Source organism: Martes martes (assembly GCF_963455335.1).
Source record: "Martes martes genome assembly, chromosome: 3".
NCBI classification, from domain to species: domain Eukaryota; kingdom Metazoa; phylum Chordata; class Mammalia; order Carnivora; family Mustelidae; genus Martes; species Martes martes.
The window spans coordinates 758,598-786,568 of record NC_137890.1 but is presented as its reverse complement, the minus strand read 5'-3'; the positions used below and the strand labels follow the sequence as shown (position 1 = coordinate 786,568).

The 27,971-nt window shown below is 58.6% G+C and overlaps 2 protein-coding genes across 2 annotated transcripts in view; one reads left to right on the top strand and one right to left on the bottom strand.

The window, feature by feature from the left end:
* Positions 1-111: 111 nt before the first annotated feature.
* On the bottom strand, positions 112-22,197 carry PCID2 (PCI domain containing 2). Its single transcript, XM_080797884.1, has 14 exons — positions 21,784-22,197; positions 14,740-14,829; positions 13,166-13,239; positions 11,486-11,551; positions 10,544-10,585; positions 9,541-9,595; positions 6,815-6,918; positions 4,728-4,803; positions 4,148-4,289; positions 3,033-3,133; positions 1,912-1,985; positions 1,689-1,814; positions 766-889; positions 112-601 (listed from the first exon to the last, which is right to left on the bottom strand). The coding sequence occupies exons 1-14, from the start codon at positions 21,817-21,819 to the stop codon at positions 512-514; spliced, it is 1,200 nt and encodes a 399-aa protein (XP_080654010.1). The 5' UTR covers positions 21,820-22,197; the 3' UTR covers positions 112-511.
* Positions 22,197-27,971, top strand: part of CUL4A (cullin 4A) — a 44,680-nt gene continuing 38,905 nt past the window's right edge. The window contains exons 1-2 of the mRNA XM_080797879.1: positions 22,197-22,470; positions 23,442-23,557. Of these exons, the coding sequence (XP_080654005.1) occupies positions 22,320-22,470; positions 23,442-23,557 (267 nt within the window). The 5' untranslated portion in view covers positions 22,197-22,319. The remainder of the gene's footprint in view (positions 22,471-23,441; positions 23,558-27,971) is intronic.

Here is a 27,971-nt window from a genome sequence, read left to right as displayed (position 1 = left end):
CGGACCGGCCCAGGGCGCTTTCTTCTTCCGTAAGTTCTGCACGAACGGGAAACGCATGTGCTCTGAAGACACTGGAAACCGTCGAAGTAAATTCATTTTGAGAGAAGCAGCCTCAAGTGAAACATTTTAATTTTGTAAAACATTCTAATTTAACATATAAAAATGCTGCACGTTAAAACAAAATAAAGAATATGCCAACCGTATAAACTCACGGTGACGTTTTATAGAAAAAGTTACATAAAGGCTGACAAAGACGCCTTTACAAACGGTGAGCCCGAGAGCCCCTCCCGGACGTGTCTCCGGCTCCAGAGGGAGCGGCCGCGCCTGCGTTTTCTCCAGGGGCAGCTCGGGCTGTCCGCAGGCCCTCGCGGAGGTCTCAAGGCGTCGTGGGCAGCCAGCGAGCTCCGGAGAGCACGGCCGCAGACAACACCGTTGTGGCCCGGGACCGAGTCCACGCGCGCGGATACCGCCGAAGAGACCCGGCTCGCCTGCCCTCGGGCCGTGTGCCCCGTCAACACACTGTGGACAGCGGAGGGAACGGGTTCTGCTTGCTAACGACCAGCTTCTGGTGCTGGTGTGATATGTAGCCTTTGATGTGGCCCTGGGGAGAGAGGGGCCAGGGTCACGACAAACATGCCGGCGCACCCCCGCCTGGGCGCCGCGCATCGGCCTGCCCCAAACATGACAGACGAACGCCCGCGGCTTTCAGGCCCCTACAGGGGAGGCTCCGGCGGCAGCCCCCCCGGCCGGGGAGGGGCCTCTCACCATGTAGATGAGGTTGGCCAGGATGCACTGGACCTCGTCGATGTCCACATCCTCCACCTGCATGAACTTCAAGGCGACCAGGAAGGCATCCAGAGACAACTGGTGTGTCCTGAGCAGGAGGTACCTGGGAGGGGCAGGAACAGGGCCACCGCGTTACGGACGGGACGCGAGCGCTCGGAAGGCCGGGACGGTGTCCCGAGTCACAAGGGAGAACAGAACCCCAGCGCAGGTGTGAGTGTCTACCCCCGCCCCACATTCATCTCAGAGTCCAAGACCCTAACCCTACCCCACAGTCCGACGTCCCTGTGATCAGGACGCCCCTCGCCACGAGCCGCACCCTGTGGATTCAAGGACGCGTGGCCCTCGCTATTCTGGACCTACTACCCACAGCTGGGAGAGAAATGGATGCAGAATTCAACTTTCTTTTCTTTTCTTTTCTTTTTAAAGATTTTATTTTTATTTATTTGACAGACAGAGATCACATGTAAGCAGAGAGACAGGCAGAGAGGGGAGAAGCAGGCTCCCCACTAAGCAGAGAGCCCGATGTGGGCTCGATCCCAGGACCCTGAGATCATGACCTGAGCCAAAGGCAGAGGCTTTAACCCACTGAGCCACCCAGGCACCCCCTAGAATTCAACTTTCTGACAAATAGGAGGGGTGGACCGGCTGAATTGGTATGAATCAAGGAAATGGCCCCTGTCCCACTCACGGGGACAGAACGTGGGACACCCGAGGTCAGCGCGCATGCCCGCGGGGTGGCGGGTGCACGGAGGTCTGACTGCATTTGCACAAGCTTGGGGCAGGGCTGGGGCCTCGTCCACACGGGCGCAGACGCCGTCTCGGGGCGGTCATCGACCTTCCCGGCGTGGTGGCTGAGTCACCCCGAGAACTCAGACACACTAAGAAGGAAACACTCAGCTTACACTTTCTTGAAAAGGTTCCTGTAGGTGATGACCTTCAGCTTCTCGAGAATGAGGAAGATGCCGCAGCGGATGAAGAAGGTCTCGTGCCTCGTCAGCGCCTCGTTCAGGAGCAGGAGGTTGCCTTCACTGTGTGGGGAGAGACGCACGCATGCTCAGGAAAGTCGAGCCCAGGATGAGCCCCTGCACGACACGTGGGAGGCGTCTGGTGAAAAGGCCACGATACCTGACGGCTTTGGTCACTTCGGCGAACTGCATGAGTCGGTACTTCCTCAACAGCTCGATGGTCGGCATGTGACCCTGAGACAGAGCACCCGTTCCCCAGCGTAAGAGCCTTTTGTGTGGAATAGAATTACCAGCGACAAAACCCCCATCGACGAGTCACGTCTTAAAAACCTGCAACCTGGGGTGCCTGGGTGGCTCAGTGGGTTAAGCCTCTGCCTTCAGCGCAGGCCATGATCCCAGGGTCCTGGGATCGAGTCCCGCATCCGGCTCTCTGCTCAGAAGGGAGCCTGCTTCCTCCTCTCTCTCTGCCTGCCTCTCTGCCTACTTGTGATCTCTCTCTGTCCAATAAATAAATAAAATCTTAAAAAACCTGCAACCTGCTTCTTTGGACGCAGCTAAGACGACGTGGATCTGGCAGCCAGCGCCCCGGGGGCACCTGGCCCCGAGGTCCTTATGCCCTCACGGCTCATCTCCAAGGGCAAGTGTCGGCGGGAGACGGGCCGGCGTAAGGGCCGGGAACTCGGAAACGCCGTCGCGAAGAATCAGCTGAGCCGCTGACGACGGGCCGCTTCTGGGAAGCAGGGGGGGACGCGGGGGGCGGGGGCAGCGCAGGCACCACTTGTTACTTCTCCGTTACGAGCTGCCCTGTGCCGTGCGGGTTCGGGCCGCATGTGTGTACTGCTTAGATAATTCTTTAAAAATTTTAAGTGGGAAGAAAGGAAGCTCTATCACTTCAAGGAAATTTTAGTCAATTAACTGGCTGGTTACTTGTCATTTCCAGTATTAAATTACCTCTGGGGGACTAGGTAAGACAGTCTGACCTACGCACAGGCTGGCATGATATTTTTCTTTCTTGTTTAAGCCATTTCTACTAATTCAGAGTTTTAGGAGCAAAAGAACATGCACTATCTCGTCTCACACACGTCAGTCTTCTGAGGCAGATACTCTGAGGAGAAAGTATCTATCGCGGGGCTGAATGGTTCGGGCCACACCCCGAGCAGCTCACCGTCTGCTTCTGGGTGAGCTCGCGCGGTGACTGCGCACCACCTGCCACGTTTCTAGGCGCCTGGGAACCTCTGTGGGGAGCACCGAGGGCTGGGAGAGCGGAGTGAAGTCACTCACCAGCAGCATTTTGACTGGAAGCAAATATATCAGAATCATCCTCTTGTTCTTCTGACTCGCACGGTGGCAGTGCTCGAACGCGAAGGACAGGTACTCCTCCGCTGCGGACACAAGGCAGCCGCGCGCTCACCGCCCGCCCGCACCGCGTCCCGCCGCCGCACCCCGACACCGCGGCCTCAGGAACCGTCCGCTCCCACCGGGAGTGGTCGGTCCTTCTCGCCGGACCGCGGGGCTAGATGCTCAAAAATCCGACTCCAGGAATCTTCGGAGCAAAAACATTATCAATACCTTCAGAAACCTCAAAAGAATTTAAAAGCTTCTATTCTCAGACTCCCTATTTTAAGGGGGAAAAAAAGCACAAGAGAACCGCCGAGGACGGCCCTGTTCAGAAGCTGTGGGTCTCTCAGAACCTCCGTGGAGGAAAACAACGTTGGTCAGCACGAGCCCACGGAGGAGAGACCCAGGCCCGCCCCGCAGCAGCGCGGTCTCCCCCGCGGTCGCAGCGCTCACGGCTGGAGGACGGGGAGAGGGAAGCCGTTCCAGGCCCGGGCCTCACGTGTGCACGGCTGCTTTACACGTGTGACGAAGCTTTACAAAGTCTGGTCCGCGGATAGCAGGGGAAACCGTATAGAACCACCGCGGCTTGCGTTCTCCTCGACAGGTCGGCACAGACATGCCCAGGGCCATGGTTTCTGGAAAGCGCCACTCAGGCGGGCAGTGCCCGAGCCCCATGCCACACGGCGACCCTCCGCCCTGGCGGCCCCTGGGGTGTTGGACGCAGACGCTGGTGGTGCAGCCGTGGGCTCCCTGTCCCGGATCCCGGGCCGCCACGAAGGCACAGCACCGAGGACAGTCACTCCCGCTCCAGAGAAGAACGGTAGTGCCGAGTCACCTCCCACGAGCACCTTGCCGCGGTAACCGCGACCCTGGCTGGGATGCCAGAGACCCGGCCTGGGTCTTCCTACACTTTAGACAAACAGGTCCACGCACATGTGGGACAGCGGGACGGCCCACCAGTCACCCCCTTCTGTCCTGCTAAGAGCCCATGAGTGCTCTCGGACGCGGTTCAGGACCCAGGGTCTTGAGAACACCGGCAGCAACAGCCACCAACCCACCTTGCTTGAAGTCGCTGTCGAACATGGCCTTGCGCCCGACGTAGTACCTGAACGTCACCCTCTGCGCGGTGCTGTAGTCGTCCTTGAGGTTCGAGCTGTCGATGGCGCGGATGAGCGGCCGGCACAGGTGCAGCTTGTTGATCTGCAGCGGCCCGCGCGGCGCCTCAGTGACACGGGACGGACCGCTTCCCGAGAGACGCAGAGTATGCGCCGCGCCACCACGAGGACCTCTTGACCCGTCCGCCCCCGCCTGCCCCGCCACCACCTGCTCCGTACCAGTCGTTATCATGGCGATGGACAGGCCTACAGCGACACCCCCCCCACAGGACAGCCCAGGCCCCCCAGTGGGCACTGGCTTGGGACGCTGGCGCCAGGCTCTCCCCGGGAGGTGCAGCTCCCCTTGCGGGGCAGAGGCTCCCATGGGACCACGCGCAAATCCTCGCAACAGTCCCTGCACCTCGCAGGCACTCAGCCCTCGGCCAGAGGCGGCCAGGTGAGGGTCTCGACCATGGGAGGCCCTGGAGGCCGGCCCGGAGACATCTGGGGAGACAGGTGGAAGGAAGGGGCCCCGGAGCCCCACCTTGAAGTAGATCTTGAACAGCTGGTTCACCAGGAACAGCATCCCCCACTTCTTGGAGTCCTCGATGCCGGCCCGCCTGTGGGAAGCGGCTTTCTCCAGTTATGCGGGAAACGCGTGTTTTAGGTCACACACACACACACACGTCCGCCTAGACAGAACCAACACTGTGAGCCGGAAGCCCACAGCTCGGGCCGCGCCTGTGAAACCAAACCAGCGGACAGCAGAGGCCCGACCGCAGTGACGACCGATGACACCCCGGAGCCCGGGGGCAGCTAACGGCTGTCACTCTCGGGGGGACGTGTGCTTGCTGACGCGGGGACAGATCACCTACAGAAACTCACAACGACGCAGAGCGAGGCCGAGCACACGTGTCACCAACGGGAGGCCGGAACCGGACAGACGGCCCACCCGAGAGGGGCACGGCGTGATGACACTGTCCTCAGCCTTGGCAGGGGTCGCACAGCAGCACACACTTGTCAAAACACGGTCAAGGTCCGTGTCAATCAGTGCCGGTAAGTTTTACCTCAAACTACAGAGGGGAAGCTGGGGCGCTGAGGGGAGCCTCTGGCGGACGCGTCACCCTCTGGGCGCCGAGAAGACAGAAAACTGCTTAACGCACAGAAAGAAAGACGCGGGAACGGACAGCAGGCAGCAGGCGCAGTAAGTGACAACGGTGCGCAGGGCGGGTGCACACGTGTCCCTGTGAGATTCTGTCGGTACATCAGACGCCCGAGGGTCCCCACGACACAACGCCGGAAACCGCGCGCAGCGCAGTCTGCCCCGTATCCACGCGCGGCCACGGCTCTGCTCGGGCGCAGCCGCCCACCCACACGCGGGGCCGGGAGCGCGGGCCGGGGCAGGAAATCCCCGCGCACAGGAACAAACACGCCGGTAGGGAAACCGCAGGCCGCTCGCAAGCCGCGACGCAGAAATGGGTCCTCGGGCTGCCTCTAAGGTCCCTCCCACGGCGGAGCGCTCGCGGTCAGCCTGCGGCCGGCGTCAGGGTCCGCGGCAGAAGCACCGCCCCGCCGCGGCCGAAGCTCCTACAGGACTCTTGTCCCCACGGGCGCCGGGGCCTCAAATCCACGCGGAGACAACAGAACACACAAAACACTGTCACACCGGGGACCGCGGTCCGCTGGAGACACTCAGGACGCCAGCCCCGAGGGGTGCCCCGAGGGGTCTGTCTGAGGCCCCGCCTGCCGCTCTGCAAAGCCGGGGGGGGGGGGACCCCCACCCACCGCAGCCCCGGGGTGCCGGCCGGGCAGGGCGCCCGCTGCCGTTCTCTCGCGGCTCCTCGGGCCGAGGGGGCCGCGCGTCCGCCGGCGTCCGCCTTCTCTCGGGAATGTCAGCCCAGGGCCGTGGCCCACGGAGGCCGGGCGGCGCGTCTCCGAGCGCCCCGGACCCAGGTCCGCGCCGCCGCGCCGGGGCCCGCGCCCTCCCCGCCCTGTGGTTGCGACCCCCGCGGGCCAGCGCCCTCGAAAGCGCAGGCTCCTGCTTCGGGTGCATCTACTCTTATCCTCAGGTCGCGGTGCCTCCGGGGTCGCCGGGCATCGCGCGACCACCGCGTCCGGCCGCGGAGGGGGACACGGGTCCCGGCCTCACCCACGGGCGTCTGGCGCCGCAGAGACACGGCGGATGGAGCGGACGGAGCAGACGGAGGACGGACGTAAAATCGGCCCCGGGAGGATCCGACACGACAGCGCCGAGACCGGCCGCTCTAGCTGGGGCGGGACGGGGACGGGGTCCCGGGGGGGACGGGGTCCCGCGGGAACGGGCTGCGGGAGCGCGCGCCGGACAGGCGGGCTCTGGGGAGCCCCGCGTCTCGCGCGCGGGAGGAAAGAGCCCGTCAGCGCGGGGGGGACGCGGCGGCCGCGGGACCCAGAGGCCCCGAACGCTGTGCCGGACACACGTCGCGCGCGGCCTCCCCCTCCCCTCGCGGGCCCGGCGGGAGGGGCGCGTGCGCGGGAGGGGCGCGTGCGCGGGAGGGGCGCGTGCGCGGGAGGGGCGCGTGCGCGGGAGGGGCGCGTGCGCGGGGGGAGGAGCGCGGACGTCAGCCCGGCGGGCCGCGCCTGCGCCGTACTCACGTGTCGCTGGCGCAGACGCGGAAGCAGCTCATGAGCAGCTCGGCCGCCTTCTCCAGCATGTCCCCCGGCTTGCTCTTCCCCTTCTTCACCAGCTGCTGGTCCGCCTGACGGACGACGGCACCGTTAGCGTCCGCTCGACCGCTCGGTGGCGGAGACAAGGCCGCCGCGAGGAGCGGAGCTGGCCACCGCCCCGGGCCGAAGCGCCGGCCTCGGGGAGCCCCTCCGGCCGGTGCTTCTGCGGTGAAAATCGGGGAGACCGGCCGCGGCTCCGACCCTCCCGCAAGTGGACTCTCTCCGGCCGCGCCGCGCCGGGAGGCCAGCCCGTCTCTGGGTCTGGGGCGCGGGGCCCTGCGCCGCTCCCGGAGCCCCTCCTGGCGGCCTCACGTCCCGCCCCTGCCTACAGCCGGTCCGCACCCCGGACACGCGCTTCCGACGCACCTCGCGGGCCTCCCCGGGCCTGGCGACCCGCTGGCCCCCGCGCCCACCCCCAACACGGGCGCTCCACGCGCGGCCCCCGGGCCCCCGGGAGCCGTCGACACGCGCAGGCGACCCGCGCGGTCAGAGCTGCTTCCCGACGCCGCCGACCGCGGTCCGCGTCTCCTCATTGCCGCGTCGTCCACGCCAGTGACGCGCGCACAGCGGCCGGCGACCGCGCGGGGCCTTTCCTGCGACACCAAAGCGCCGCGGCGACCCTGTCCACGACGTGACCCCGTGCGGCCCTGCAGCCAACCCGCAAGCTCCCTTCAAACGGTCCCTGACGACGCAGCAGATACGGAGCCTCAGCTCCTGGACGGGAACCGCCTCCCGTTCCTTGTGGCGACGCGACGGCGCGGTGCCCCGCAGGAGGGCGCGCGGGAGGCCCCCGGAGCGGCCGGCGACTGTCGCGAGCCGGCGGACCGGGCGAGGGCCGTCCGCAGAGCCGTGCGCGGGACAGCGACCGAAACACTCCCGCCGACCCAAGCAGACACCTGACAGGGTTTGCGGCCAACGACCTCTGTGTTCTCAAAAAGGAAGAAAAAACCAACAGAATTTCAGGTAACTTGAATCCATCACCGCGAGCTTGGCAGCATCTCGTTACTCCAAAACCTTTCACATAAGGTCACTGGAGACATTAACAAACGGAGCTTTTCTGGTTTGGCGTTTTTTTGCACAATGAATCACGTCCACACGTGGAACATCTCTAACTCGGTGAACCCAAACCTTCCAGATGATGAATGTCTGAGGCCACTGGACCGCACGGGAGCACGCGGTCCATCCACGGACACGCCAGTGGATTCCACGCGACAGCAGAGGACGCTCCCTGCGGCGCTCCCGAGGCCGCACCCGACTACCCCTCAGCAACTACTCTCGAAGCTTCCGACAGCGTCCGAGTGTCCTCTCCTTCCCAGCGACACCTGCCGTCTTCACGCGTTCAAGCAGAACCACACGCCCAGCACCGTGCCTGCAGGACGCGGGCTAGAGCAGCTTCTATTAGATTAAAATGTAAAATCCCACCGTCTTGTCAGCACCTCTTGTTCGCTTGGAAAACAGTTATTTTTTACTTAAAACGTCATTGCTGTCACGACATAAGAAGCTATTTTAGATGAGTATTTTTTTAAATCCCAGTTAAAAATGTTTAATGAGGTAGATAGACAGACGTATGATCAAAGTTCTGTAGAGCCTAGATAATCTGCGTTGAGGTTGTATTCTTTGGCTCTAGACGTTTCCATCACAGTTCCTTAGGTCTTCTATTCTCTGCAAGATCATCTGTGTTTTCATTTGTTTCAAGCGTGTTCATGACTCTCCCTGAGGCTTATTTCTGGTGGCCGGGGTGCGAGCTGGTCAGGGAATGCCGCCATCCGGTGTCTGGGGATCATCTCTCCTCGTGGGCTGAGACTCTCCGTAAGTGACAGTCGGGCTTGAGGTCACGTGGACCCTGTTTGTCTCACATCAGCAGCGGACACCGAGCCAGTGGGGAGCTGCTGCCGGCTGGGCTGGTCTGGCTCCCCGAGGGCCTTGCTGGAGGGCTGGGGACTGGCAGCTGGGGGGCTGCAGCAGGGGCTGCTTCAGAGGTCTGTCCTCGGGCTGCCCGCCCCTCCTGCTCTTCCTGGGGCCTCTTCGTCTCTGCGCATCCATCTTCCTGGATCTTCCGGGATCCTCTTGGACCCCGTGCAGGACGGGAGGCGGGAAGGAGATGCAGGAGACCCAGCCCTCCCTGCTCTGCAAGCCGTGCTGGCCTCAGAACGCCAGCGGGATGGGAAGGGGAATGGTACCCTCTCCACCTTGTTCAGAACGGGAAATTGTCGTTTTTAAAACCAAAAAGCCGTGCTAGTTCAGTACTGCTGCTCCAAAACCTACTTATGCTGACCCCCAAGGGCAAACCCACCCCGTAAGACCCTATCTTTCCCTTCTCACAGCACAGAGACGCCCGGCTGCCGCTGGCACCTGCGGTGGGCAGTCTTCAAGACAGGGCCGGCCGCATCTCAGCGGTGGAGAACGCGGAGCTGCTGGCGCGACTGCCTTGCCCCCGGGGACACACACAGGAAAACTCCCTCTACACCCACAGCGTCAAAACCCACCAACCTGGACAGAAGCATTAGTCCAGTCCACAACCTCCTGCCCTTGCACACTGCGCTAGGTTCGTGCTAACCCACATCCTAATCCGCACAACTGAAGAATGACGTGAAATTGAGCAACAGAGAGAAGCGGAGTTTGAGCTTTAAAAAAGTGACAAGAACTGAACTTACGTTGTTGGCAAACACCCGGAGGTCAAGCGCGACAGCGTACATGACAGGCAGGGCCCTGCGGGGCAGAAAAGTGCGTGGGAAGAGGCCATCAGGTCCGAGGGCCCCTTCCCGACACCCACGACTCCTGTCCACCCACAGGGGGCCACCATGCCTCTGGGAATCTGGCGGCGGCTGCTGCCTCCCTCATCTCCTGTCAGGGCAGGCTGCGGCCCCGGGGCGTCCGGAGACACTGGGGCGCTCCTCACCCACTGCCCCAGACCCCCACCCAGAAGCCGAGATCCTGGTGCATGTGGGGTCCTCAGCCCCAGACAGCACCGCCTCACACAGAGCACCTTCCCTGTCCCTTCAACCACTCTCCAAGCAGCTCCATTAAAGCAAGAGGCGGTTCAGTTAAGACCTTTTAATGGGACCCAGAAAACCTAACAGACGGAATGTCATGAAAGGATTTTTTTTTTTAATTTAGCTGGAACTGGTTTTACGTGAGAGAAGTCTTCACTTAAAGAAGGTATTTGATTTTGTTTTTCAGTAAAAGGTATTTGCAAGCCTTGTTACTTTCGTGGACACGCACCTTCAGTATTTATCTACAGTTAACAGTCGTCATATTAGCACTTTGTCAAGGACGTGAAATAACCCACTCCCATGCGCTCCCTCTGGTCACTGAGCTGCAGCTCACCCGCCCTTTTATCCAAGTTAAAATCAGAAGTCAGTTCCGAATTGACAACTGACAAAGCTTTCGGGGTATGGAAGGTCTGAAACAAAGACAAGGCTCCACATTTATGGGAACACACTGCAAACTGCCGGGGCGCAGCTAACATTTCCGCTGACCCTGGCCACGCCACCACCCACGCTGGCATTAGCCTACGTCGACACGTGATGTTAAATATCCACACAGAAAACACAACACATTTATTTGAGGTTTTAAAAAGCTTCTGCTAAAAGAAAAAACCCAAAGAAACCAAACCCTTCCATTTGCCAGTTTCCAGTTACATCTGTCCATACTCACCAGTTTTCTTCTTTGTGGGCTTGAAACGCGCGCAGGAACGACGTACTACGTTAAGGAAGTCACCACGTATGAAACCTAAGGCAACGCTACCATGACCGTATGAGACATGAAGGATTCTACATTTTAAGTTTAAACGATTATATATCACAGAACCAAGTTCTGGAAGAAAAGACGTACAAATTACAAATACTTGAATATCATTAGGTGTTAAAACAGTAAGTACATTTACTTTCACATGCTCTCCGAAGTAAGAGATTATTGTTAACACTGTCTTAACTGACAACTTCAAACCTTTTATTTGGTTTTCCTGAACCCAGATAATCACATATCTAATAAGCTTTAGGTTCTGTAATATAAAGTTTTCTTTCCTCGATTACAGAATTCTTAAATTCAAAGGAGACTGAGCTAGTTAGTAACCAACTCTCTCCTTTGTATATTTAAAGAAGAAAGTTAAAAAACAAGCAAACTAAAAATCCAGAGATCAACATTTCACTGACTGAGGCCTTAACTAGAAGATACGACTTAAATGATTGAAACCAGACACTGGCTGGCTGAAGGTCTTCCGTGACCACACCTCAGGGATGGTGTGCGGCGTCCACTCCTGTCCATCCAGTCCTGGAGTTTGCAGTTCTCATATTTTGCCAAAGGGACTAACTAGTCCCTGTGGCTATACTTAATACTTTAAAGGAAACATGAGTATTTATTGGAAGGCAAGTAAAACCCTTAATTGTCACCCGTGTTGTCATTGTACTGATAACTAGATGACAATCTTGAGGCTCAGGATACATTTAAGCACCTGAATGAAATAAACAGCGAAACGAGTTTCTCTCCCAAAGTTATTTTCAATTCCTTTCTAGTTAAAGGTATGAATGAAAGTGGCCCAATGTCTCCAGAACTTAAACCCCAAATATAACTTAACCTTAACCCAACCGACAAAGATATTGGACGATGACAGTCTGGCATTTATACGCCTCGATGAAATCGTGGTTCCCCACCGCGTAGGTGCATCTGTGAAGGCAACATCACGGGGTGAGGACACAGGCGGCAGGGCCTGCAAGCGAGCCCCACGTGCCCACCCCTCCCCCCACCCGGGAGGCACGAGCACGCTGCTCATCCTGCCCCGGGCCACAGGAACCGGAAGGAGGACAAGCAGCAGACCGGTGACATTTGAACTGAAACGGGCTGGGGCAGGAGGAAACCCATGTGACGCTCTGAGGCCCGGCAGCAGGTTCTCAGCGCCAGGCCCTGGTCATGGCAGAGCATGGCCCTCCGGCTTCCGTTCGGCGCATCTAGAGCCTCCACACACACCGCAGAGAGCCAGGAAAGAGCGGGGGGCCTCAATCTACTGGGAGCCCAGCGGCATCCCGGCTTCTCTGGAAAAGAAAGTCCTGGGGGTGCACGGGCAAGAGGGTGGCCCAATGCCTCATGCTTCGGGACAGCCGGCTTTGTCCACCCCACCCTCCAACAGGAAACACAGCAGACACAAGATGTCACTGGAAAGCTAGTCTTTCATGTGCTCTGCCCAGTGCTCGCCCCGTCCGCGTCAAGGCAAAGAGGTGAAAACACAGGCATCGTGGAAAACACCAGTCAGTGGTGAGCCACCACCCACCCCGCCCCGGAAAACAGGACTGCTATGCCGCTAACCTGAGGAGCGTGATATAATTACGCATGACCACTATTTAAGTTTTAAAACCATATGTGATCTTTGAAATGAAAGAAAGCTTATTAAAAATTTCAAGTATTTTAGGGATGTCTGGGTGGCTCAGTCAGTTGAGCATCTGCCTTTGTCTCAGGTCCTGATCCCAGGGACCTGGGATGGAGTCCCCTGTGTTGGGCTCCCTGCTCAGCGGGGAGTCTGCTTCTCCCTCTGCCCCCCTGTGTGTACTCTCTCTCTCTGCCAAATAAGTAAATAAAATCTTTTAAAAAAATGTAAAGTATTTTAAGCTTCAGAAAATTTTCATAGGCTTTACCAAAGTGAAATTAAAAATACACTTTTTAAAAAATAAGATGAAATGAGAGAGGGAGACAAACCGTAAGAGATTCTTAACTCCAGGAAACAAACTGAGGGTTGCTGGAGGGGAGGGGGGGTGCGGGATGGGGTAACTGGGGGATGGGCATTAAGGGGGGCAGGTGATGCAGTGAGCACTGGGTGTTATGTAAGACTGATGAGTCGCTGACCCCTTCCTCTGAAACTAACACTATGCTGTATGTTAACGAAACCGAATTTAAATAAAAAAATAGCACCAACCTCCCCCCAAAAACAAACGCACTTTTCTTTTCAAAGCAAACCATCCATTGTTTCAAGTCTAAGATGATATGTGTGTGTGTGTTTAGTTTTTATTTATTTGTTTTAGAAAGAAAGAGTGTATTTGTGTGAGTGGGGAGAGGCGGAAAGGGGAGGGAGGGGAGGATCTCAAGCAGATTCCGCACTGACTGCAGAGCCCGCCATGGGGCTCGATTTCATGACCCTGAGATCCTGACCTGAGCCAAAACCAAGAGTCAGAGACTCAACTGACTGAGCCACCCAGGTACCCCTAAGCCCAAGACGAGGTCAAATGAAATCCCTCAATGACTCAGCAATTTCCAGATTCGCTTTATTTTTCTTACTCCCCGGGGGGTTACCTTAAATGAGCAGCAAACATCTCGTCATAAGGGGGTTCCAAAACCTGCTGACACTTCTCTTCTGGAGAGGCCATCTGATGGCAAGAAGAAAAATGACAAAATTAAAAGGCAGCCAAAGAACGCAAGGTGCAGAGAGACCGAACCTCGGCTGTCTCAAAAGAGCGAAGGGGGCAGCGGGCACGGCCCTTACAGTGAAGGGAGCAGCTCTCACGCACGTGTCGCCCACGGCCCCGTGACGCGGCGGCGGGCACTCCGCAAACCCACCAGCCGTGCCCACCGCGGTCCAAGAGATACTCAGGGCACTTCCGTGGAGACTGCCGTGTCTAGCAGACAGCCAGGAAAGACATGTCGTGAAGCGGCTCCTGTGTGCTGCCAGGCGTCGAAGACGGCGTGAATGAGAGTCCCCTCCTCGCCTCCTGGGGACAGAGCCGCCTGCTCTGCACTCCAGGCCAGGCTAGCCGACATTCACTTCCAAGGTCCTCTCCCCCTCGATGGCCAGATTTTGGGTCAGACGAGAGCCATGGGGGTCACGCGGCACAGAGAACTGAAGGGGTCCGCGAGGCCGATGCGGTAAGCACACATACGTGCCCGCGTGCGTGAGTGCGGGAAGGGAGAGGCAGCAGCAGAAAAACCCCCCATTCCAACATCCCTGGCGGTGCAGCCAAGGCAGACAATGGCCAGCAGTGAGCGGAAAGCGGCCTCGAAGGGCAACAGGGATGGGCCTCGGGTCACAAAGGGTGATCCGAGATCTGCCCGTGGTGCTATGCCGGGAGCACACGCCACCGGCCGAGGAGTATCTGGCCAGCAAGCCCCTTAGAGCAGTGGTTTTCAACACTGTCACACGGGACAGCCACCCAGGAACCCTCAATGTTAAGAGCTGCTTCTACTCCACAAACTGGCTGCTCTGGTAGGCGGTACAGCCTGTACACTGAGCCAATACACAGAGCTCCTACGTCTTTCAGAAGAAAAAGTGCCCCACAGGACCACATTCCAGTATTCCAGTGGGAACTAATGAGGAAAGGGGACTTCCCAAAACGCCAAGAATACTTTCTACGGAAGACAGGGCTGGCATGGCATTTATCTGCTAAATCAAGGACGCTTACGGTTTAGAGCAGGGTTTGGCAAACGCTTTCTGCAGAAGGCCAGATGGTAAACACCGCTGGCTCTGCACGCTATAGATGTCTGCCAACCCAGCCGGCTAGGCGTCCATGGCATGGACAGCACAGGAACGAGCAGACATGGACCTGCCCCACGAATGATTTACCTCTAACAGGATACCTCTGTGGGCTTTGGGGACAGACAGGCCTGGGCACAGCCTGGTCCCCTGTGTGCTGGATGACCTTGGACGACCTTGCTACACACCGCATGTCTCTGAGACTCAGAGGATCACGTGGGAGCTGACTGCAGAGCACGGGCCGCGCACCTCAGCCTGCGTGTGCTCAGTAAATGGACTGGAATTCCAAACACCGACAATGAACTTAAAATTTTTGACAGAGCAGCAGTGTTCGCTTCCTCCTGACTCGAACTCTGAGCTTTGCTTCGGAAGCACCCGTGGGCGTGGCCTATTTGCCCACCTGAAGCCGTGGGTTGGCGACATGAGGGTGCTTGAAGGACACCAGCTCTGCACAGGACGCCCCGTCCCTGCTGTCGATGGCTTCGTAGACCTGGAACATTTGAAAAGAGGTCAGCGGAGTGGAAAACAAAACACCTTGCCCCCACAGAACAACACGTCAGACGCCTCGAAAATCCATCTTCCCAGGGCGCCTGGGGGGCTCAGTCGGCTAAGCCTCTGCCTTCGGCTTAGGTCATGATCCCGGGGTCCTGGGATCGAGCCCCGCATCGGGCTCCCTGCTCAGCGGGGGGCCTGCTTCTCCCTCTCCTCTTCCCCTGCTTGAGCTCCTTCTCTCACTGTCTCTGTCAAATAAAGAAATAAAATCTTAAAAAAAAAAAAAGGAAAAAGGAAAAGAAAATCCATCTTCCTGACTCTGGAGGAGCCATGACACAGGCGAATGGGGCTCCTGCAGTAGCAAACAGGGCAACGTTCCAAAATGACCCCTTTCACAGAGGCCAAGAGACAGATGACAGCGTCAGAAACAGCAAACAGGCAGGATAAGCCACTGCGTATTAAGAAGGCATGTCACTTTCGTTTTACTCAGTCGTAGGGACACTTGAAAATTCATCCATAAAGCTTATAGGGAAAAAAAGAGCTTAAAAGCCACTTTCTACTCAGCAGCTTCAACAGGGGATGGCACACCTAAACAGGTGGTGTCGCGGTCACACCCCAGGTATGAGGTGGGAGTGGCGTTTAGGAAATGAATCTGGTGCTGGGTGTGCTCATTGCCCCTGCTGGGGGCTGGGGAGGGGGTCATTACTTCAAGGCCTTGTTAGTAGATGGGGCTATTAATATTTTTTTTAACATTTTTAAAAAATGTTTAAGGACACATGAGCATGAGCTGGTGGGGGGCAGAGGGAGAAGGAGAAGCAGACTCGAGCAGGAGACGGCCCCACTGGTGAAGATGTGCCAGTGTCCTCAAGGTGCTTATTGTTAAGCAAACACACACACACAAAACCCAAAACAAAACAAACAGACAAACCCCAAGTCCCTAACTCGATCTGCGGGGACAGAGCAACCGCAGACGGCATGTGAGCACGGGCAGAGATGCCGGCCCTGGGCCCGTGCGGTGCGGCTGGGGGCCGGGGGCTCTTCCACATCTCTATCCCGGCAGCCTGTGCTGCGGCACACCTCTGGAGTTATGAAACCTAATGAGATGTGAAGATTTTATTCACCAAACGAGGACACAGAAATCCAAACGGGCAGAGGAAGCCAAGCAGAGGCAGCGCGATCCAGCAGCTGTGAGATCGGCTCCGTCTGAGGCCCACGGGAGGCTCTGGGCCTGGACGACACGGAGAAGGGGCGGACGGTACACCCGGGCCAGGCGCTCCCCTCACCTCCCAGCCGCAAGGAGCAGTAAGTCACGACCAGCAACAGAGAGCGACTGGAGCTCCCCTGACACTGCCAGCGACAAGCGGCTGGGTCGGCCCGGCCCGTGCCAGCTCTCCCCCAGCCCAGTAACCCTACACCGGGCATCTGCAGCCACAGAAACAGACCCAGCTCCTGGGTGCTCGGACCACTCACAGAATCAGACAGGAAGGTTTCTACCTGCTCATCACCTCGTGCCTCCTGGCTCTAAGCTGGGAGACGGAGGCTGCGGGGAGGGGGAAGTCATCTACCCTTGGGACTTGTCATTTTTTTTTTAAGTAATCTCTACACCCACCAGAAGGCTTGAACTCACAACCCCGAGATCAAGAGTCACACACTCCACCAACTGAGCCCGGTGGGTGCCCCCAAAACATGTAACTTCTTAAAAATACAGACGGAGTCTGCTTCTCCTTCTCCCTCTGCCCCCCACCAGCTCATGCTCATGTGTCCTTAAACATTTTTTTAAAATGTTAAAAAAATATTAATAGCTCCATCTACTAACAAGGCCTTGAAGTAATGACCCCCTCCCCAGCCCCCAGCAGGGGCAATGAGCATACCCAGCACCAGATTCATTTCCTAAATGCCACTCCCACAAGGAGCAGCGAGAGCTCCCTGGAGAAAGGACTGGTCCGGTGCTGGGACAGGACAAGTCTATGGGCTTGTCACAGATACTACTATGCCGGAAAGCAAAGCAGAGCTCAGGAAAGGACACAGACATGTCAAAAGGCCCCAGAAACCAGTCTGAAGGAGCTCTCAGTGGCCAAATCTGGGATAAATTGAGCTTCAAAAAAAGTAAGAGTAACCTTGTATTGGTTTTGGATTATAACTTGGCATTAACAACAATTAACGACAATCTATGATTCTTTTAAAAAGAGGCACAGGCGGGGTGCCTGGGGGGCTCAGTGGGTTGAGCCTCTGCCTTCGGCTCAGGTCATGGTCTCGGGGTCGTGGGATGGAGCCCTGCATCGGGATCTCTGCTCAGCGGGGAGCCTGCTTCCCCCACTCCCCGCCCCCCGCCTCTGCTTGCCTCTCTGACTACTTGTGATCTGTCAAATAAATAATTAAAATCTTAAAAAAAAAAAACAAAACAGCACAAGGAAAAGCGTTTTTAACAGATGAAGCAGCAGCTAACACACCGAGTGAGAGCCACCGCCTGGCGAACACGCACGCAATAACCCAGCCGGGAAGACCACGGACGAAAGCCGAGAGCGCTTCAGAAAGGGTGTGGGGCGGGACGTTCACGGGCTCTCAGGCGCGAAGCCAGACGACGGGAGAAGGGTCCTGGCCGCTGGAGCGGCAGGTAGGAGCGGCAGGACCTCCTGACGCTGCAGGACGCCTACACTGGCCCGGTTCGCCCAAAGCGACTCCTGGGACGCAAAGGCGGACGGCTGCACAGCCACGAGTCCACTGCCTGGGGCATTTTAGAAACGTTAATCGTCATAGTCGAAACCCGCCCCCCCGACACCAGCCGGAGGACTCTTCCGGATGCGCGACTGACGAGCAAGACCCCCGGCTCGGAGCGTGAGCTGACCGGACCTGCAGGCCACGGAGAGCTCGGGACAGCACCGCGGCGGAGGCGGAGTCCGAGCGCGCCAGCCGAGGACACTGATGCTACGGCTCTCGGCTGTGCTGAAGGCCCCGCAGCCGGACAGCCCAACAGCCTCAGTCCCACGAGAAGGGCCTCGGGGGCAGCGACCTCCTTTCACACGGCTCAGGGGAGAGAACCCACGCCCAGAGGGAAGGACACAGAAGCGCGGCGCGCCAGGGGAGGGCGTCCACGTCTTCAATGTCCTCCTTCCAACTTTTCTGTAGGTTTGGAAACTTTCACAATAAAAAGTTGGAGGAAAACTACAATTTTAAACGTAGATAGTTTTAAAAAAGTAACGTGCCATCTGAAGAAAGAGTTTGCAGAATGCACGGAAGAACGAGGTGAAGGGCACCGAACAGCCCAGCGCCCGAGGAGACCGGGCGAGAGCAGCTCTGGCTGCGGGAGAGCCCGGCTGACCCCGACCGGCAGGTCTGGCCTGGACTTTTCACGGCAGAGCGCTACAGATGCATTTTCTCCTCCTTACGATTTTCTCAATAACGTTTCCTTTTCTCTAGCTAACTCAGCTGTAAGAACAGAGTACAGAACACAACACAAAGAGCAAGTTAAGTGACTGTTTATGTCATCAGTCAACAGTGCGCTCCCGGCTAAGTTTTTGGTGAGCTGAAAGTTATGTGCATTTTCAACTGCACGGGGCATCAGCACCCCCAACCCCCACATCGTTCAAGGGCCAACAGTACATGCAAACTAATCTCTTCCTAAATGTAATTTCTAAAAACAGAACACTTGGGGAAATATTAAGGTAAGTTAATTCAACCCATCCTCTCCACACAGAGACAAAACCAGAGGCGTGCTGAAGTGCCGAGCGCGGACACCCCAGCCTCTGCCAGCCGTTAGGAAAGACCGCCCTCCTTGGGCCTCTCAAACTGGTTCTGGCCCCACAAGGCCCTGACTGCTAGCCCCTTCACTTGGGCCACGGTTCAGGCTGTTTGTAACTTTGAGAAATGAGGCAGTGTCTTCCCCCCCATCCCTAACCCCAAGTAAAAAGCAGGCTTGCTCACCACCTACTCCTAAATATGTTGATTCCCCAAATGCCGGGCTTCTGTCTTGAATGCAGGTACAGGCACCCTTCTGGGCCCACTGGATCCAAGGGAACCAGCAGGCTGACCCCTCAAGGCCAGCTGCACTGAGCTGAGCTACAGACCCTTGGTCTCTGACCCAGGAATGCATGTGTTCTGCCTGCATCCAAGAAACAAGAGAACTCAGAGACTTATGAGGAGAGTAAAACCAAACTCCTTCCCTGATGGCTACTGGGACGCGATCACAGAGAAAGGAAATGAAGGACCTACAACGTGTCCACAGGGAGCTGCTGGCTGAGGGGCTGTGAAGTGTGGAAGAAGGAATGGGTCCAAACTGAGAGGCCCCTGTGACAACACCATACACTCTGGAAGGTCCTGACGAGGACAGGACACGGTGGCTGAAATTTAGGCTAACAGAGGCAATGAGCTCCATGTTAAGGGCATGTCTAAGGCCAGAACTCCTGGTCTGAATGTGCTACTAACTTGCCCAGGGACTGTGGAAAGCCACTGAACCTTCTCTGTAAAATGGGGCTTGCGACAGACCCACCTCCTAGAAGCGGTAAAGGCGAGCTACTGTGCATGGCAGCGGCTGGTTCTCAGTGAGAGTTCAACAAGCACTAGTGGTTACTCCTTCCATCACCCCGACGGCTTCATCAAATAAGACTCCTCTGAGAACACAGGAGACGAGGCAGCAGAAGTCTAGCCTAGGACAAGCAGAAGCTGACACCCCACAACCCCCTCCCCACGGGATATATGTGACACTCCTCAGGCACTCCTGGCTGCCCGGAAGGAAAAACAAACAGTTAACTGATAGAGACCACAATTCTGTTTCTTGCACAAGAGATCTAACTGACAGATCCCGCTGCGGCCGTGCAGAGTTACAAATCAGTCCTTTCCTAAAGTTTGCAATCCAAATTGTTTCCAGTGGGTTAAAAGGCAGACCAAGGTAGAGTCCCTGGGAACTGAAGAAGCCTACTGGGGCCACGCTCCCAGAGAAGTAAAGAAGGTCCATTACCAAATGCCTCCGACTCCGGGAGGTGACCCACTCAGGGTATGTCAGAGGTTCTATGTGTCAAAAGCTACCGGGCATCCCTCAAGCAAGACATCACTACTGATCACAATTCTGCCTTCCCATGAAGACATTCCTGCCATGAAAGGCCCATAGGAGAGATGCCGGCCTCACTCCCCCTCTCCATTACATCCTAGGCTGCCAATGGGTGCCTGGTGAAATACCCATGCCTCCATTAGGGCCATGCCGCTTTTAACCCATGGAAAACACTAGAAAAGCTTTACAAGGAGAAATTATCCAGTTTTATAATTTAAGTTGTTAGTAGAGGACACTGACGGAACACAGTGAAGATGGAAATCCATCATGGTCTAAGCAACGTTCCAACACACGTGGTCTTTACAGCCAACTTCCCTGGGAAACCGCCCGGCTGGATTTTAATGCCATGGGGGACTGTTTTCAGCCGGCTCCCAGTGGAGGTCCCGCGGCCAGAACGGGCTAGACCAGAGCCGTAGGGGGGATCTCATTAGATCAATGAGGAGGAAACCTCACACGGGACTCTGAAGATTGGCAGCCATGCGGGCGACTCAGGTGGCTGGCCCCGGGCCCAAGACAGACGACTGTGCAGAAGGACAGGAGTAAAGGGAGAGCATCAGGTCTCTGGGTCTTATTACTATCTGGGCCAGGGTCCTAACTTCCAGCCAGAGGCAGACTTTCTCTTCTCCGTGGAGTGGGCACGGGCTAGAGGACTGCAGCCTGCGCAACAGACATGGCTGTGTCCCACTAAGACCGTAGTCCTTGAAGTGCCCCTGGAACGAAAGTAAAGAAGAGAGAAAGTGCGCGCCAAGTTGGCACTGAGGCTCAGAGTCCAGATGAGACTAGGAAGCCCCACGTTCCATGCCAAACGATGGAGTTTTGGAATACAGATGAGGTTCGTAATATACAGGAGGTTCCGTAGGGTGAGGCCCAAAGCCGACCACCAAGAAAGAATTCTTGAGACGTCTCTGGTGCAAAATGGTGTTTTTATTAAAGCAGAGGAACAGGACCCGTGGGCAGAGGAAGCTGCTGCCCTGAGCTGGGAAGCGGATACCCTTGGGAGCTGGGGAGGTTTGGCTTCCGTGCGGTACAGGAGATCACAGACTCCCGAGGCCTCGCTGGCGCCACGCTAAGGTCGTCCTTCCCTCCAGTAAGAGCCGGGACGACCCGAGGAACGTCACACTCTGCCTGCTTCAAGGGTCTGCGAGTGGGCTGCGGGCCGGAAGGTCACGGAATTGCACCCACGTTCCCCTGCGGGCCTCCGGCCACCGACAGACAGACACGCTGCGCCCCGGCGGACCGCTACGGCGTGTCCCGCAGGGCCGTGCCCGAGGCGCGCACCCACGGGGCGGGGCTGCGGGCTGTCGCGCCCGCCGGTCTCAGCCGGCCCGGCGCCCGGGTCACCGTCCCCGTCCCGTCAGACTGTCTCCAGCTGCCGCCCGCAGACCCTCACCTGCGCGTCAACTCCCCGGGCCCCCCCGGGTCTCTAAGGCCCCCCACCGAGTCCGCGGGACGCGCTCTGCCCCGGACGCTCGCCGCACCCCGAGCCGCAGCGGAGCGCGCCCCGCGGCCGTTCGGAAGCGCGCTCCCCCCGTCCGGCCCCGCGCGGCCCCGGGTCCGGGCACCGCGCCGCCGAGGGGAAGACCGCGGGGCCGGAGCCGCAGCCCCCGCATCCCGCGGAGGCGCCGCTCGCGAAGGCTGCGGGCGGCCAGGGGCGAGCCCCGACGGCGGCCGGGGTGGCGCTCGCAGCCGGCCCCCGCCGCTCCCCGCGCAGCGCCGTCCCGGGTCGGCGGCTACCGACCGCCCGCGCGCCCCCGCTCTCGGGGAACGCCGTCGGCCGCTGCCCCCCGCCGCCGCCGCCCCCTGCGGCCAAGGCCTCGGGCACGGCGGGCGAACCGACGCGCCCCGGCCCACACGTTCCCGCCAGCGCCGCCGGGCGCCGCTCCGGACCCCGCGGGCGGCGCGCGCTACCTGCTGCAGGTACTGGTTGATGGTGATGTGCGCCATGGCCGCTCCCTCCGCCGGAAGTGGGCGGGGCCGCGCGCCCCGCCTCGTCCGCCGCACTTCCGGCCCGAGGTCCGTCCCTTCCCGCGCGCCCCCCGCCCCGCCTTCCCCGCACGCGGGTTCCGGAGGGAAAGAGTCCGCCGGAGCGTGCGCCCGGGGCCGGCATGGCGGCGCGCCCGGGCTGAGGAGGGCCGGGCCCTGCGCTGCGATTCGCCGCCGTCCCTCCGCGGGGACGCCTCGTTCGCGCCTCTCGGGAGCTCGGGCTCGCCCCTCGCCCCGACCCCTGACCGGGCCTGCGCCCCGCCGGCCCCCCCCGACCGTTGCCAGCGCCCCACGGAGCGCGGCGGCCCGGGGCGGCGTCGGGGTCAGGCCGGGGCCGGGGTCGCGCCGGGCCGGCGGGGCGGCGGTTGGGCGGCCGGGGCGGCGCTGACGCGAGGCCCGCCCGCCCGCGCGGCCGGGGAGGCGGGACGGGGCGGGGCGCGCGCTGCTTCCCGGCCGCCGCCATGGCCGACGAGACCCCCAGGAAGGGCGCCCTGTCGGCGCTCGTCGGACACACCAACGGCCTCACGAAGCCCGCGTCCCTCGCCGCGGCCGCCGTGTCCTCCAAGCCCGGCGGCGGCGGCTCCAAGAAACTAGTCATCAAGAATTTCCGAGGTGGGTGCGGGGCGGGCGGCGGGGCGCGGTGGGCGCCGGAAGTGCCGGTCCCGGGGCGGCGGGGGCCCCGGGCAGGGGGGCGGGGGTCCGGGGGAGGGGGCGGGGGTCCCGAGGAGCGGGCGGGGGTCCGGGGGAGGGGGTCGGGGTCTCCGGCCGCCGGAAGTACCGGCCGGGGCGAGCGGGGGTCCCGGGAGCGGGTGGGGGTCCGGGGGAGGGGGCGGGGGTCCCGAGGAGCGGGCGGGGGTCCGGGGGAGGGGGTCGGGGTCTCCGGCCGCCGGAAGTACCGGCCGGGGCGAGCGGGGGTCCCGGGAGCGGGTGGGGGTCCCGGGGAGGGGGCGGGGGTCCGGGGGAGGGGGTCGGGGTCTCCGGCCGCCGGAAGTACCGGCCGGGGCGAGCGGGGGTCCCGGGAGCGGGTGGGGGTCCCGGGGAGGGGGCGGGGGTCCGGGGAACGGGGTCGGGGTCTCCGGCCGCCGGAAGTACCGGCCGGGGCGAGCGGGGGTCCCGGGAGCGGGTGGGGGTCCGGGGGAGGGGGTCGGGGTCCCGAGGAGCGGGCGGGGGTCCCGGGGAGGGGGCGGGGGTCCGGGGGAGGGGGTCGGGGTCTCCGGCCGCCGGTAGTACCGGCCGGGGCGAGCGGGGGTCCCGGGAGCGGGTGGGGGTCCGGGGGAGGGGGTCGGGGTCCCGAGGAGCGGGCGGGGGTCCCGGGGAGGGGGGCGGGGGTCCCGGGGAGGGGGCGGGGGTCCCGGGGAGGGGGCGGGGGTCCCCGGCCCCGGAAGCGTCCGTCGTGGGCGGCGCGGTCGCCCTGCCCCGCGGCCGGTGCGGGAGCCGCTGCCCCCCGTGCCTGCGCCGCGGTGCCCGGAGCCGCCGACGCCGGCGGGGACGGCGCTTGCCCCGGGAGCCCTGGCCTCGCGCGCCGGGCGCAGGGTCCCCGGAGCGGGGCGGGGGCGCGGGCTGACGGGGCGCTGCGTTCGCAGACAGACCGAGGCTGCCCGACAACTACACGCGGGACACCTGGCAGCAGCTGCACGAGGCCGTGAGGGCCATCCAGAGCCGCACGTCCATCCGCTACAACCTGGAGGAGCTCTACCAGGTGAGGCTCCCGCCGGGCCCCGGCACTGGCCGCGCTGCTCCCGCGCCGCGCGTGCGCACTTGGAGACGCCGGGCGGGGGCAGGGACCGCCCGCGGCGGGGGGTGACGCGGCCTGCGCCCCCCGCGTGCGTGTCCCGGTGCTGGCGGGGTTTGCCTTGGGCTCAAGCCCCCCGGGACGGCATCTGGAGTGACCGCCCTGCGGGAGGTCGGTGCGCGTCCGACGGCCGCCGACGCTCGCCGTTCCCAGGGAGTGCGGGACGCTGCGGGCGGCGTCTCTTGTGCGGTGTCCCGCGCTCGTGGCGGCGTCGTGTGCGCCGCGGTCAGCCCGGCTCGGACTTGCGGGCGGACTCTGTGGCACTTCAGCAAGCTCCGTTCCTCGCGTCGAGGGTCAGGAGTGAGTGTCACTCGCTCGGGCCGCGGGCCAGCACCGGCTTGCCTGGTGTCTCACCGGGAACAGCCTCCGAACTGGTCCGCGCCCGGGCTTTGGGCCTGCTTCAGCCTGCGCTCCTGGGCTGCCGCGCTCGTTACGGGGACACGGCTGAAGTCTCTCTTCCGTTTGCCTAAAAGTGTGTGTTACGAAAAATGCGGAGACTAGGACAGATACAAAGAGGAGAATTAAAACCGCCTGTACTCCCGCCGCCCGAGGATGACCGCTGTTGACGGCTGGATGGGCATCCAGCCTCTCTTGGGTTAAGTTTGTGTGAGTCTGGTTTGTCTCCCGGCCGACTTTTCAAGGGACAGCCTTCGTACGGTGTGTACGTCGTACAGTGAGTACCGTCGCCACCATCAAGTATAGGACACTTACACCACTTCGGGAACTCTGCTCCTTCCCTGCCCCAGTCCTTGCAGGTCACGGAGGTCCTTCCTGTCCGTGTGTTCCGCCCATCCCAGAGTCCCCTCCGTGGGACCCGTATCCTGCAGTTGCTTGTGCCTGGCGTCCTCCGACCAGGGTGGTGCTGGGGAGCGTCAAGCCCGCTGAGCGGCGGTGATTTGTCGGTGCGTTGCTGGGGAGACCGGGGGCCACCTTTCCCCAGGGTAACAGACATTGGGATCTCCAGTTGGGGGTCATGGGTACGGCTGTTACGAACATGGACACCCAAGTCTCACGTGCACACGTTTGCTGCTCCTGGGTAAAGACCTAGAAGTAGAGTCTCAGACTTGTAAGCAGGGTGTGTATTTATCTTTTTAGGACGCCGTCTGTTTGCAGAACAGCTGTACCATTTAGTATCTGTACCCGGGATGTGTGAGAGCACCAGTTTTTCTGTGTTCTGTGTTCACACTTGTTTTTTTCAGATTTTTAAAAAACTTTAGCCACTTGAGTACGTATGTAGTGGTCCTCTGTATTTTCGTATGAATTTTAGAATGTGTTTGCCTATTTCTGCAAAAATGTCTGCTAGGATTTTGTTGAGGATTGTGTCAGATTCTCGATCAGTGTGAGGGATGCTGATGTCTCAATGGTACCGCGCCTACCAGCTGATCACAAGGCACGGGTCTGTTCAGTCTTCCTTGATTTCTAGTTGTTTTTAGTTCAGTGTATACGTCTTGCACCTCATCTGTGAGATTTACCCATAAGTGTGTGATGTTTCTGGTGGTGGTGTAAGTTAGAGTTTCTGGTTCGTGCTAGTGTGTAGAAGTAGGACTATTTATGCGTTGCTCTAGTATGGTGCTCTCTTGCTAACGCTACTTCTAGTAGCTTCTTGCAGATTCCGTCAGATTTTCTACATAGACAATCATGTCACCTATGAGCAAAGATGGTTTCACTTCTTCCTTTCTAATCTTCATGCCTTGTGTTTCCTTCTCTTACCTCCGCGCACTGTTCAGACCCTCCGGAACGGTGGTGAGTAGAAGTGGCAGAAGCCGACGCCCTTGTCGGGCTCCTGTGGGAAGAGCCTTCAGTCTTTCATCATGGAGTATGATATTAGGTGTGGTTTTTTCAAAAATACCCATTGTCAGATTGAGGGAGCTCCTCTCTTTCCCCAGTTTACTGAGAACTTACCAGAAGCACCTGTTGGATTCTGTTGAATTCTTCTGTGCCTGTTGAGGTGATTGTATGACTCGTTTTCTCAGCTTATCGCATTGATTGGCTTTCCAGACGATAAGATAAGACTGTCCTGCAGACCTCAGATAAATCTGACTTGGTAGTGGGGTCTTATTTTTTTATGTTGTTGGGTTCATTTTGCTAATACTACATTCATTTTTGCATTTGTGATCGCAGAAGGTGGTGGTGTGTTGTTTTTTCCTTCTGTAGTTGCATTTGGTTTCAAAGTGCCAAATAGTGCGTCCTTTTAATTTTCCGTAAGGGTTTGATTAGAATTGGTATTATTTTTTCCTTAACTGTTTGCGAGGACTCCCAGGGGATCACTAACGTTGGCGCTCTCAGCGGGGGCTCGTGAACCACACGTTTCTTCAGTGGCCGTAGAGCTGTTCGGGTCACTCCTGTCTTCAGGGTTACTGATCTTCTGCAGCACGTCGTCTGCCAGGACTGCCGTCGGGTGGGATTTTTGTCTGGTGCGTTGGTGTTCTCTCCAGATGCCCAGTTGGAATCTTTTCGGTGCCTTCCCTGTCACTGGGTAACTTCCGAGCTTAGGGAATCGCCTTAGAATAGCGGTTTCAGTGTTGGTTCCAGGCCACTTTTGAGTTCTTTTTCTCCCCAGTAAGAGTTGTGTTTTCTTCTTTGCACATCAGATAATCTTTGATTGTCAGACGTGTGATGGATATTTTTGTATTTCTATAAATATTCTGAGCTTCCCTGCAGACCTGTGAAATTATTTGGGAACAGTCTAATCTTTTTAGAGTCCTGCCTCTAAGATTCACTAGGCAGGACGAGAGCAGTATTTTGTCCAAGGCTAATTGCCCCATGACTGGGGCAAACCCTTCCTGAATGAGTCTTCAGTACCTGGTATTGTGTGGTTTTCCACTCTGGCTTGTAGGAAGGTGCTATTCCAGGTCCTCTCCAGGCACCAGACACTGTTGTCTCTGAATCTGACAGTCTCCTCACACATAGGTCCTGGTCATCGCTCTGCTGAATCCTCGAGGGGGGTCCCTTGAGGTCTCCTCGCTCGTCTGCAAGCTCCTCTCTGGCCGCATCTCTTCCCTCTGGGCCCTTGTCTTGGAGACTCAAACTTCAGCTCCTGGTACCTGCTCTGCAGCCTGGAAAAGGGGATATGAGAAGTTGGAGTGCTGGGGCTTCTTGCCCATCTCCCGGAGATCACTGTCTGTCATAGGCCAGTGTGCAGTGCTTTGAAAATGGATGCTTCTTTCTTTCTTTCTTTCTTTTGGCGGGGGGAGTGCTGCCAAAGAGGGCCAAAGCGAGAGAGAGGGAGAGAACCTTAAGCAAAGCAGAGCTCAGCGCTGGGCTCAGTCTCACAACCCCGAGGTCATGACCTGAGCCCAAATCAAGAGTTGGGACACTTAACTGATGGAGCCACCCAGATGCTCCTTTTGGTTTTTTTTTGTTTGTTTGTTTGTTTTTTTAAATTAAATTTTAAATTTATTTTCAGCGTAACAGTATTCATTGTTTTTTCACCACACCCAGTGCTCCATGCAATCTGTGCCCTCCCTAAATCCCACCACCTGGTTCCCCCACCCTCCCACCCCGCCCCTTCAAAACCCTCAGGTTGTTTTTCAGAGTCCATAGTCTCTCATGGTTCACCTCCCCTTCCACTTTCCCTCAACTCCCTTCTCCTCTCCATCTACCCTTGTCCTCTATATTATTTGTTATGCTCCACCAATAAGTGAAACCATATGATACTTGACTTTCTCTGTTTGACTTATTTCACTCAGCATAATCTCTTCCAGTCCTGTCCATGTTGCTACAAAAGTTGGGTATTCGTCCTTTCTGATGGAGGCATAATACTCCATAGTGTATATGGACCACATCTTCCTTATCCATTCCAGATGCTCCTTTTGTATATTTTGTGTGGTTTTGGTAAATTTAGGGAGAAGGGCTAGTCTAGTCTCTCTATTTTGTACTGACCAGAAGCAGGAGTCCTGTCAAACATCTAAACCCTCAAAGGTTTTTAGTTTAAGAAAATACCATGCGGCGCAGGTAGAGCTGATTATTCCCTCTTTTCCTGGAGATTTGACTATCTGGTATTTCTTGCCCGTCGTTTTCCTCAGTAGAGTGACTTTGCAGTAGCTTTTACCCAGCACGATGTTCCGTGATGGTCTCCATAGATACTATCGTAAATGCCCTGAGTGTCCATGTGCTGTCTTAGGACCCTGAGGGCCAGAGGGGCTTACCCCCCAAATGGGATCACACGTTCCATTGTGTGGGCACCGAGGGAGGGCCCGGTGGGGGGTCCGTTGACTGACTTCCGAAGGGATGTGGGCACAGGCAAACTCCTGGCCACTCACAGAGACCTTCCCCACGCAGTTCAAGACAGGGCTATGGAGTGAGCTGCTCAGATCTGTTG

Bases quoted from the DNA above. Each gene is read 5' to 3' on its own strand.
- PCID2 (XM_080797884.1), bottom strand. From the start codon at position 21,819: ATGGCGCACATCACCATCAACCAGTACCTGCAGCAG. The intron at 6,919-9,540 runs GTAAGTTCAGTT...GTCGTCCGTCAG, and splicing joins TCCGGGTGTTTGCCAACAAC to GCGGACCAGCAGCTGGTGAA. The intron at 1,986-3,032 runs GTGAGTGACTTC...GCTCTGTCTCAG, and splicing joins TTCCAGTCAAAATGCTGCTG to GGTCACATGCCGACCATCGA.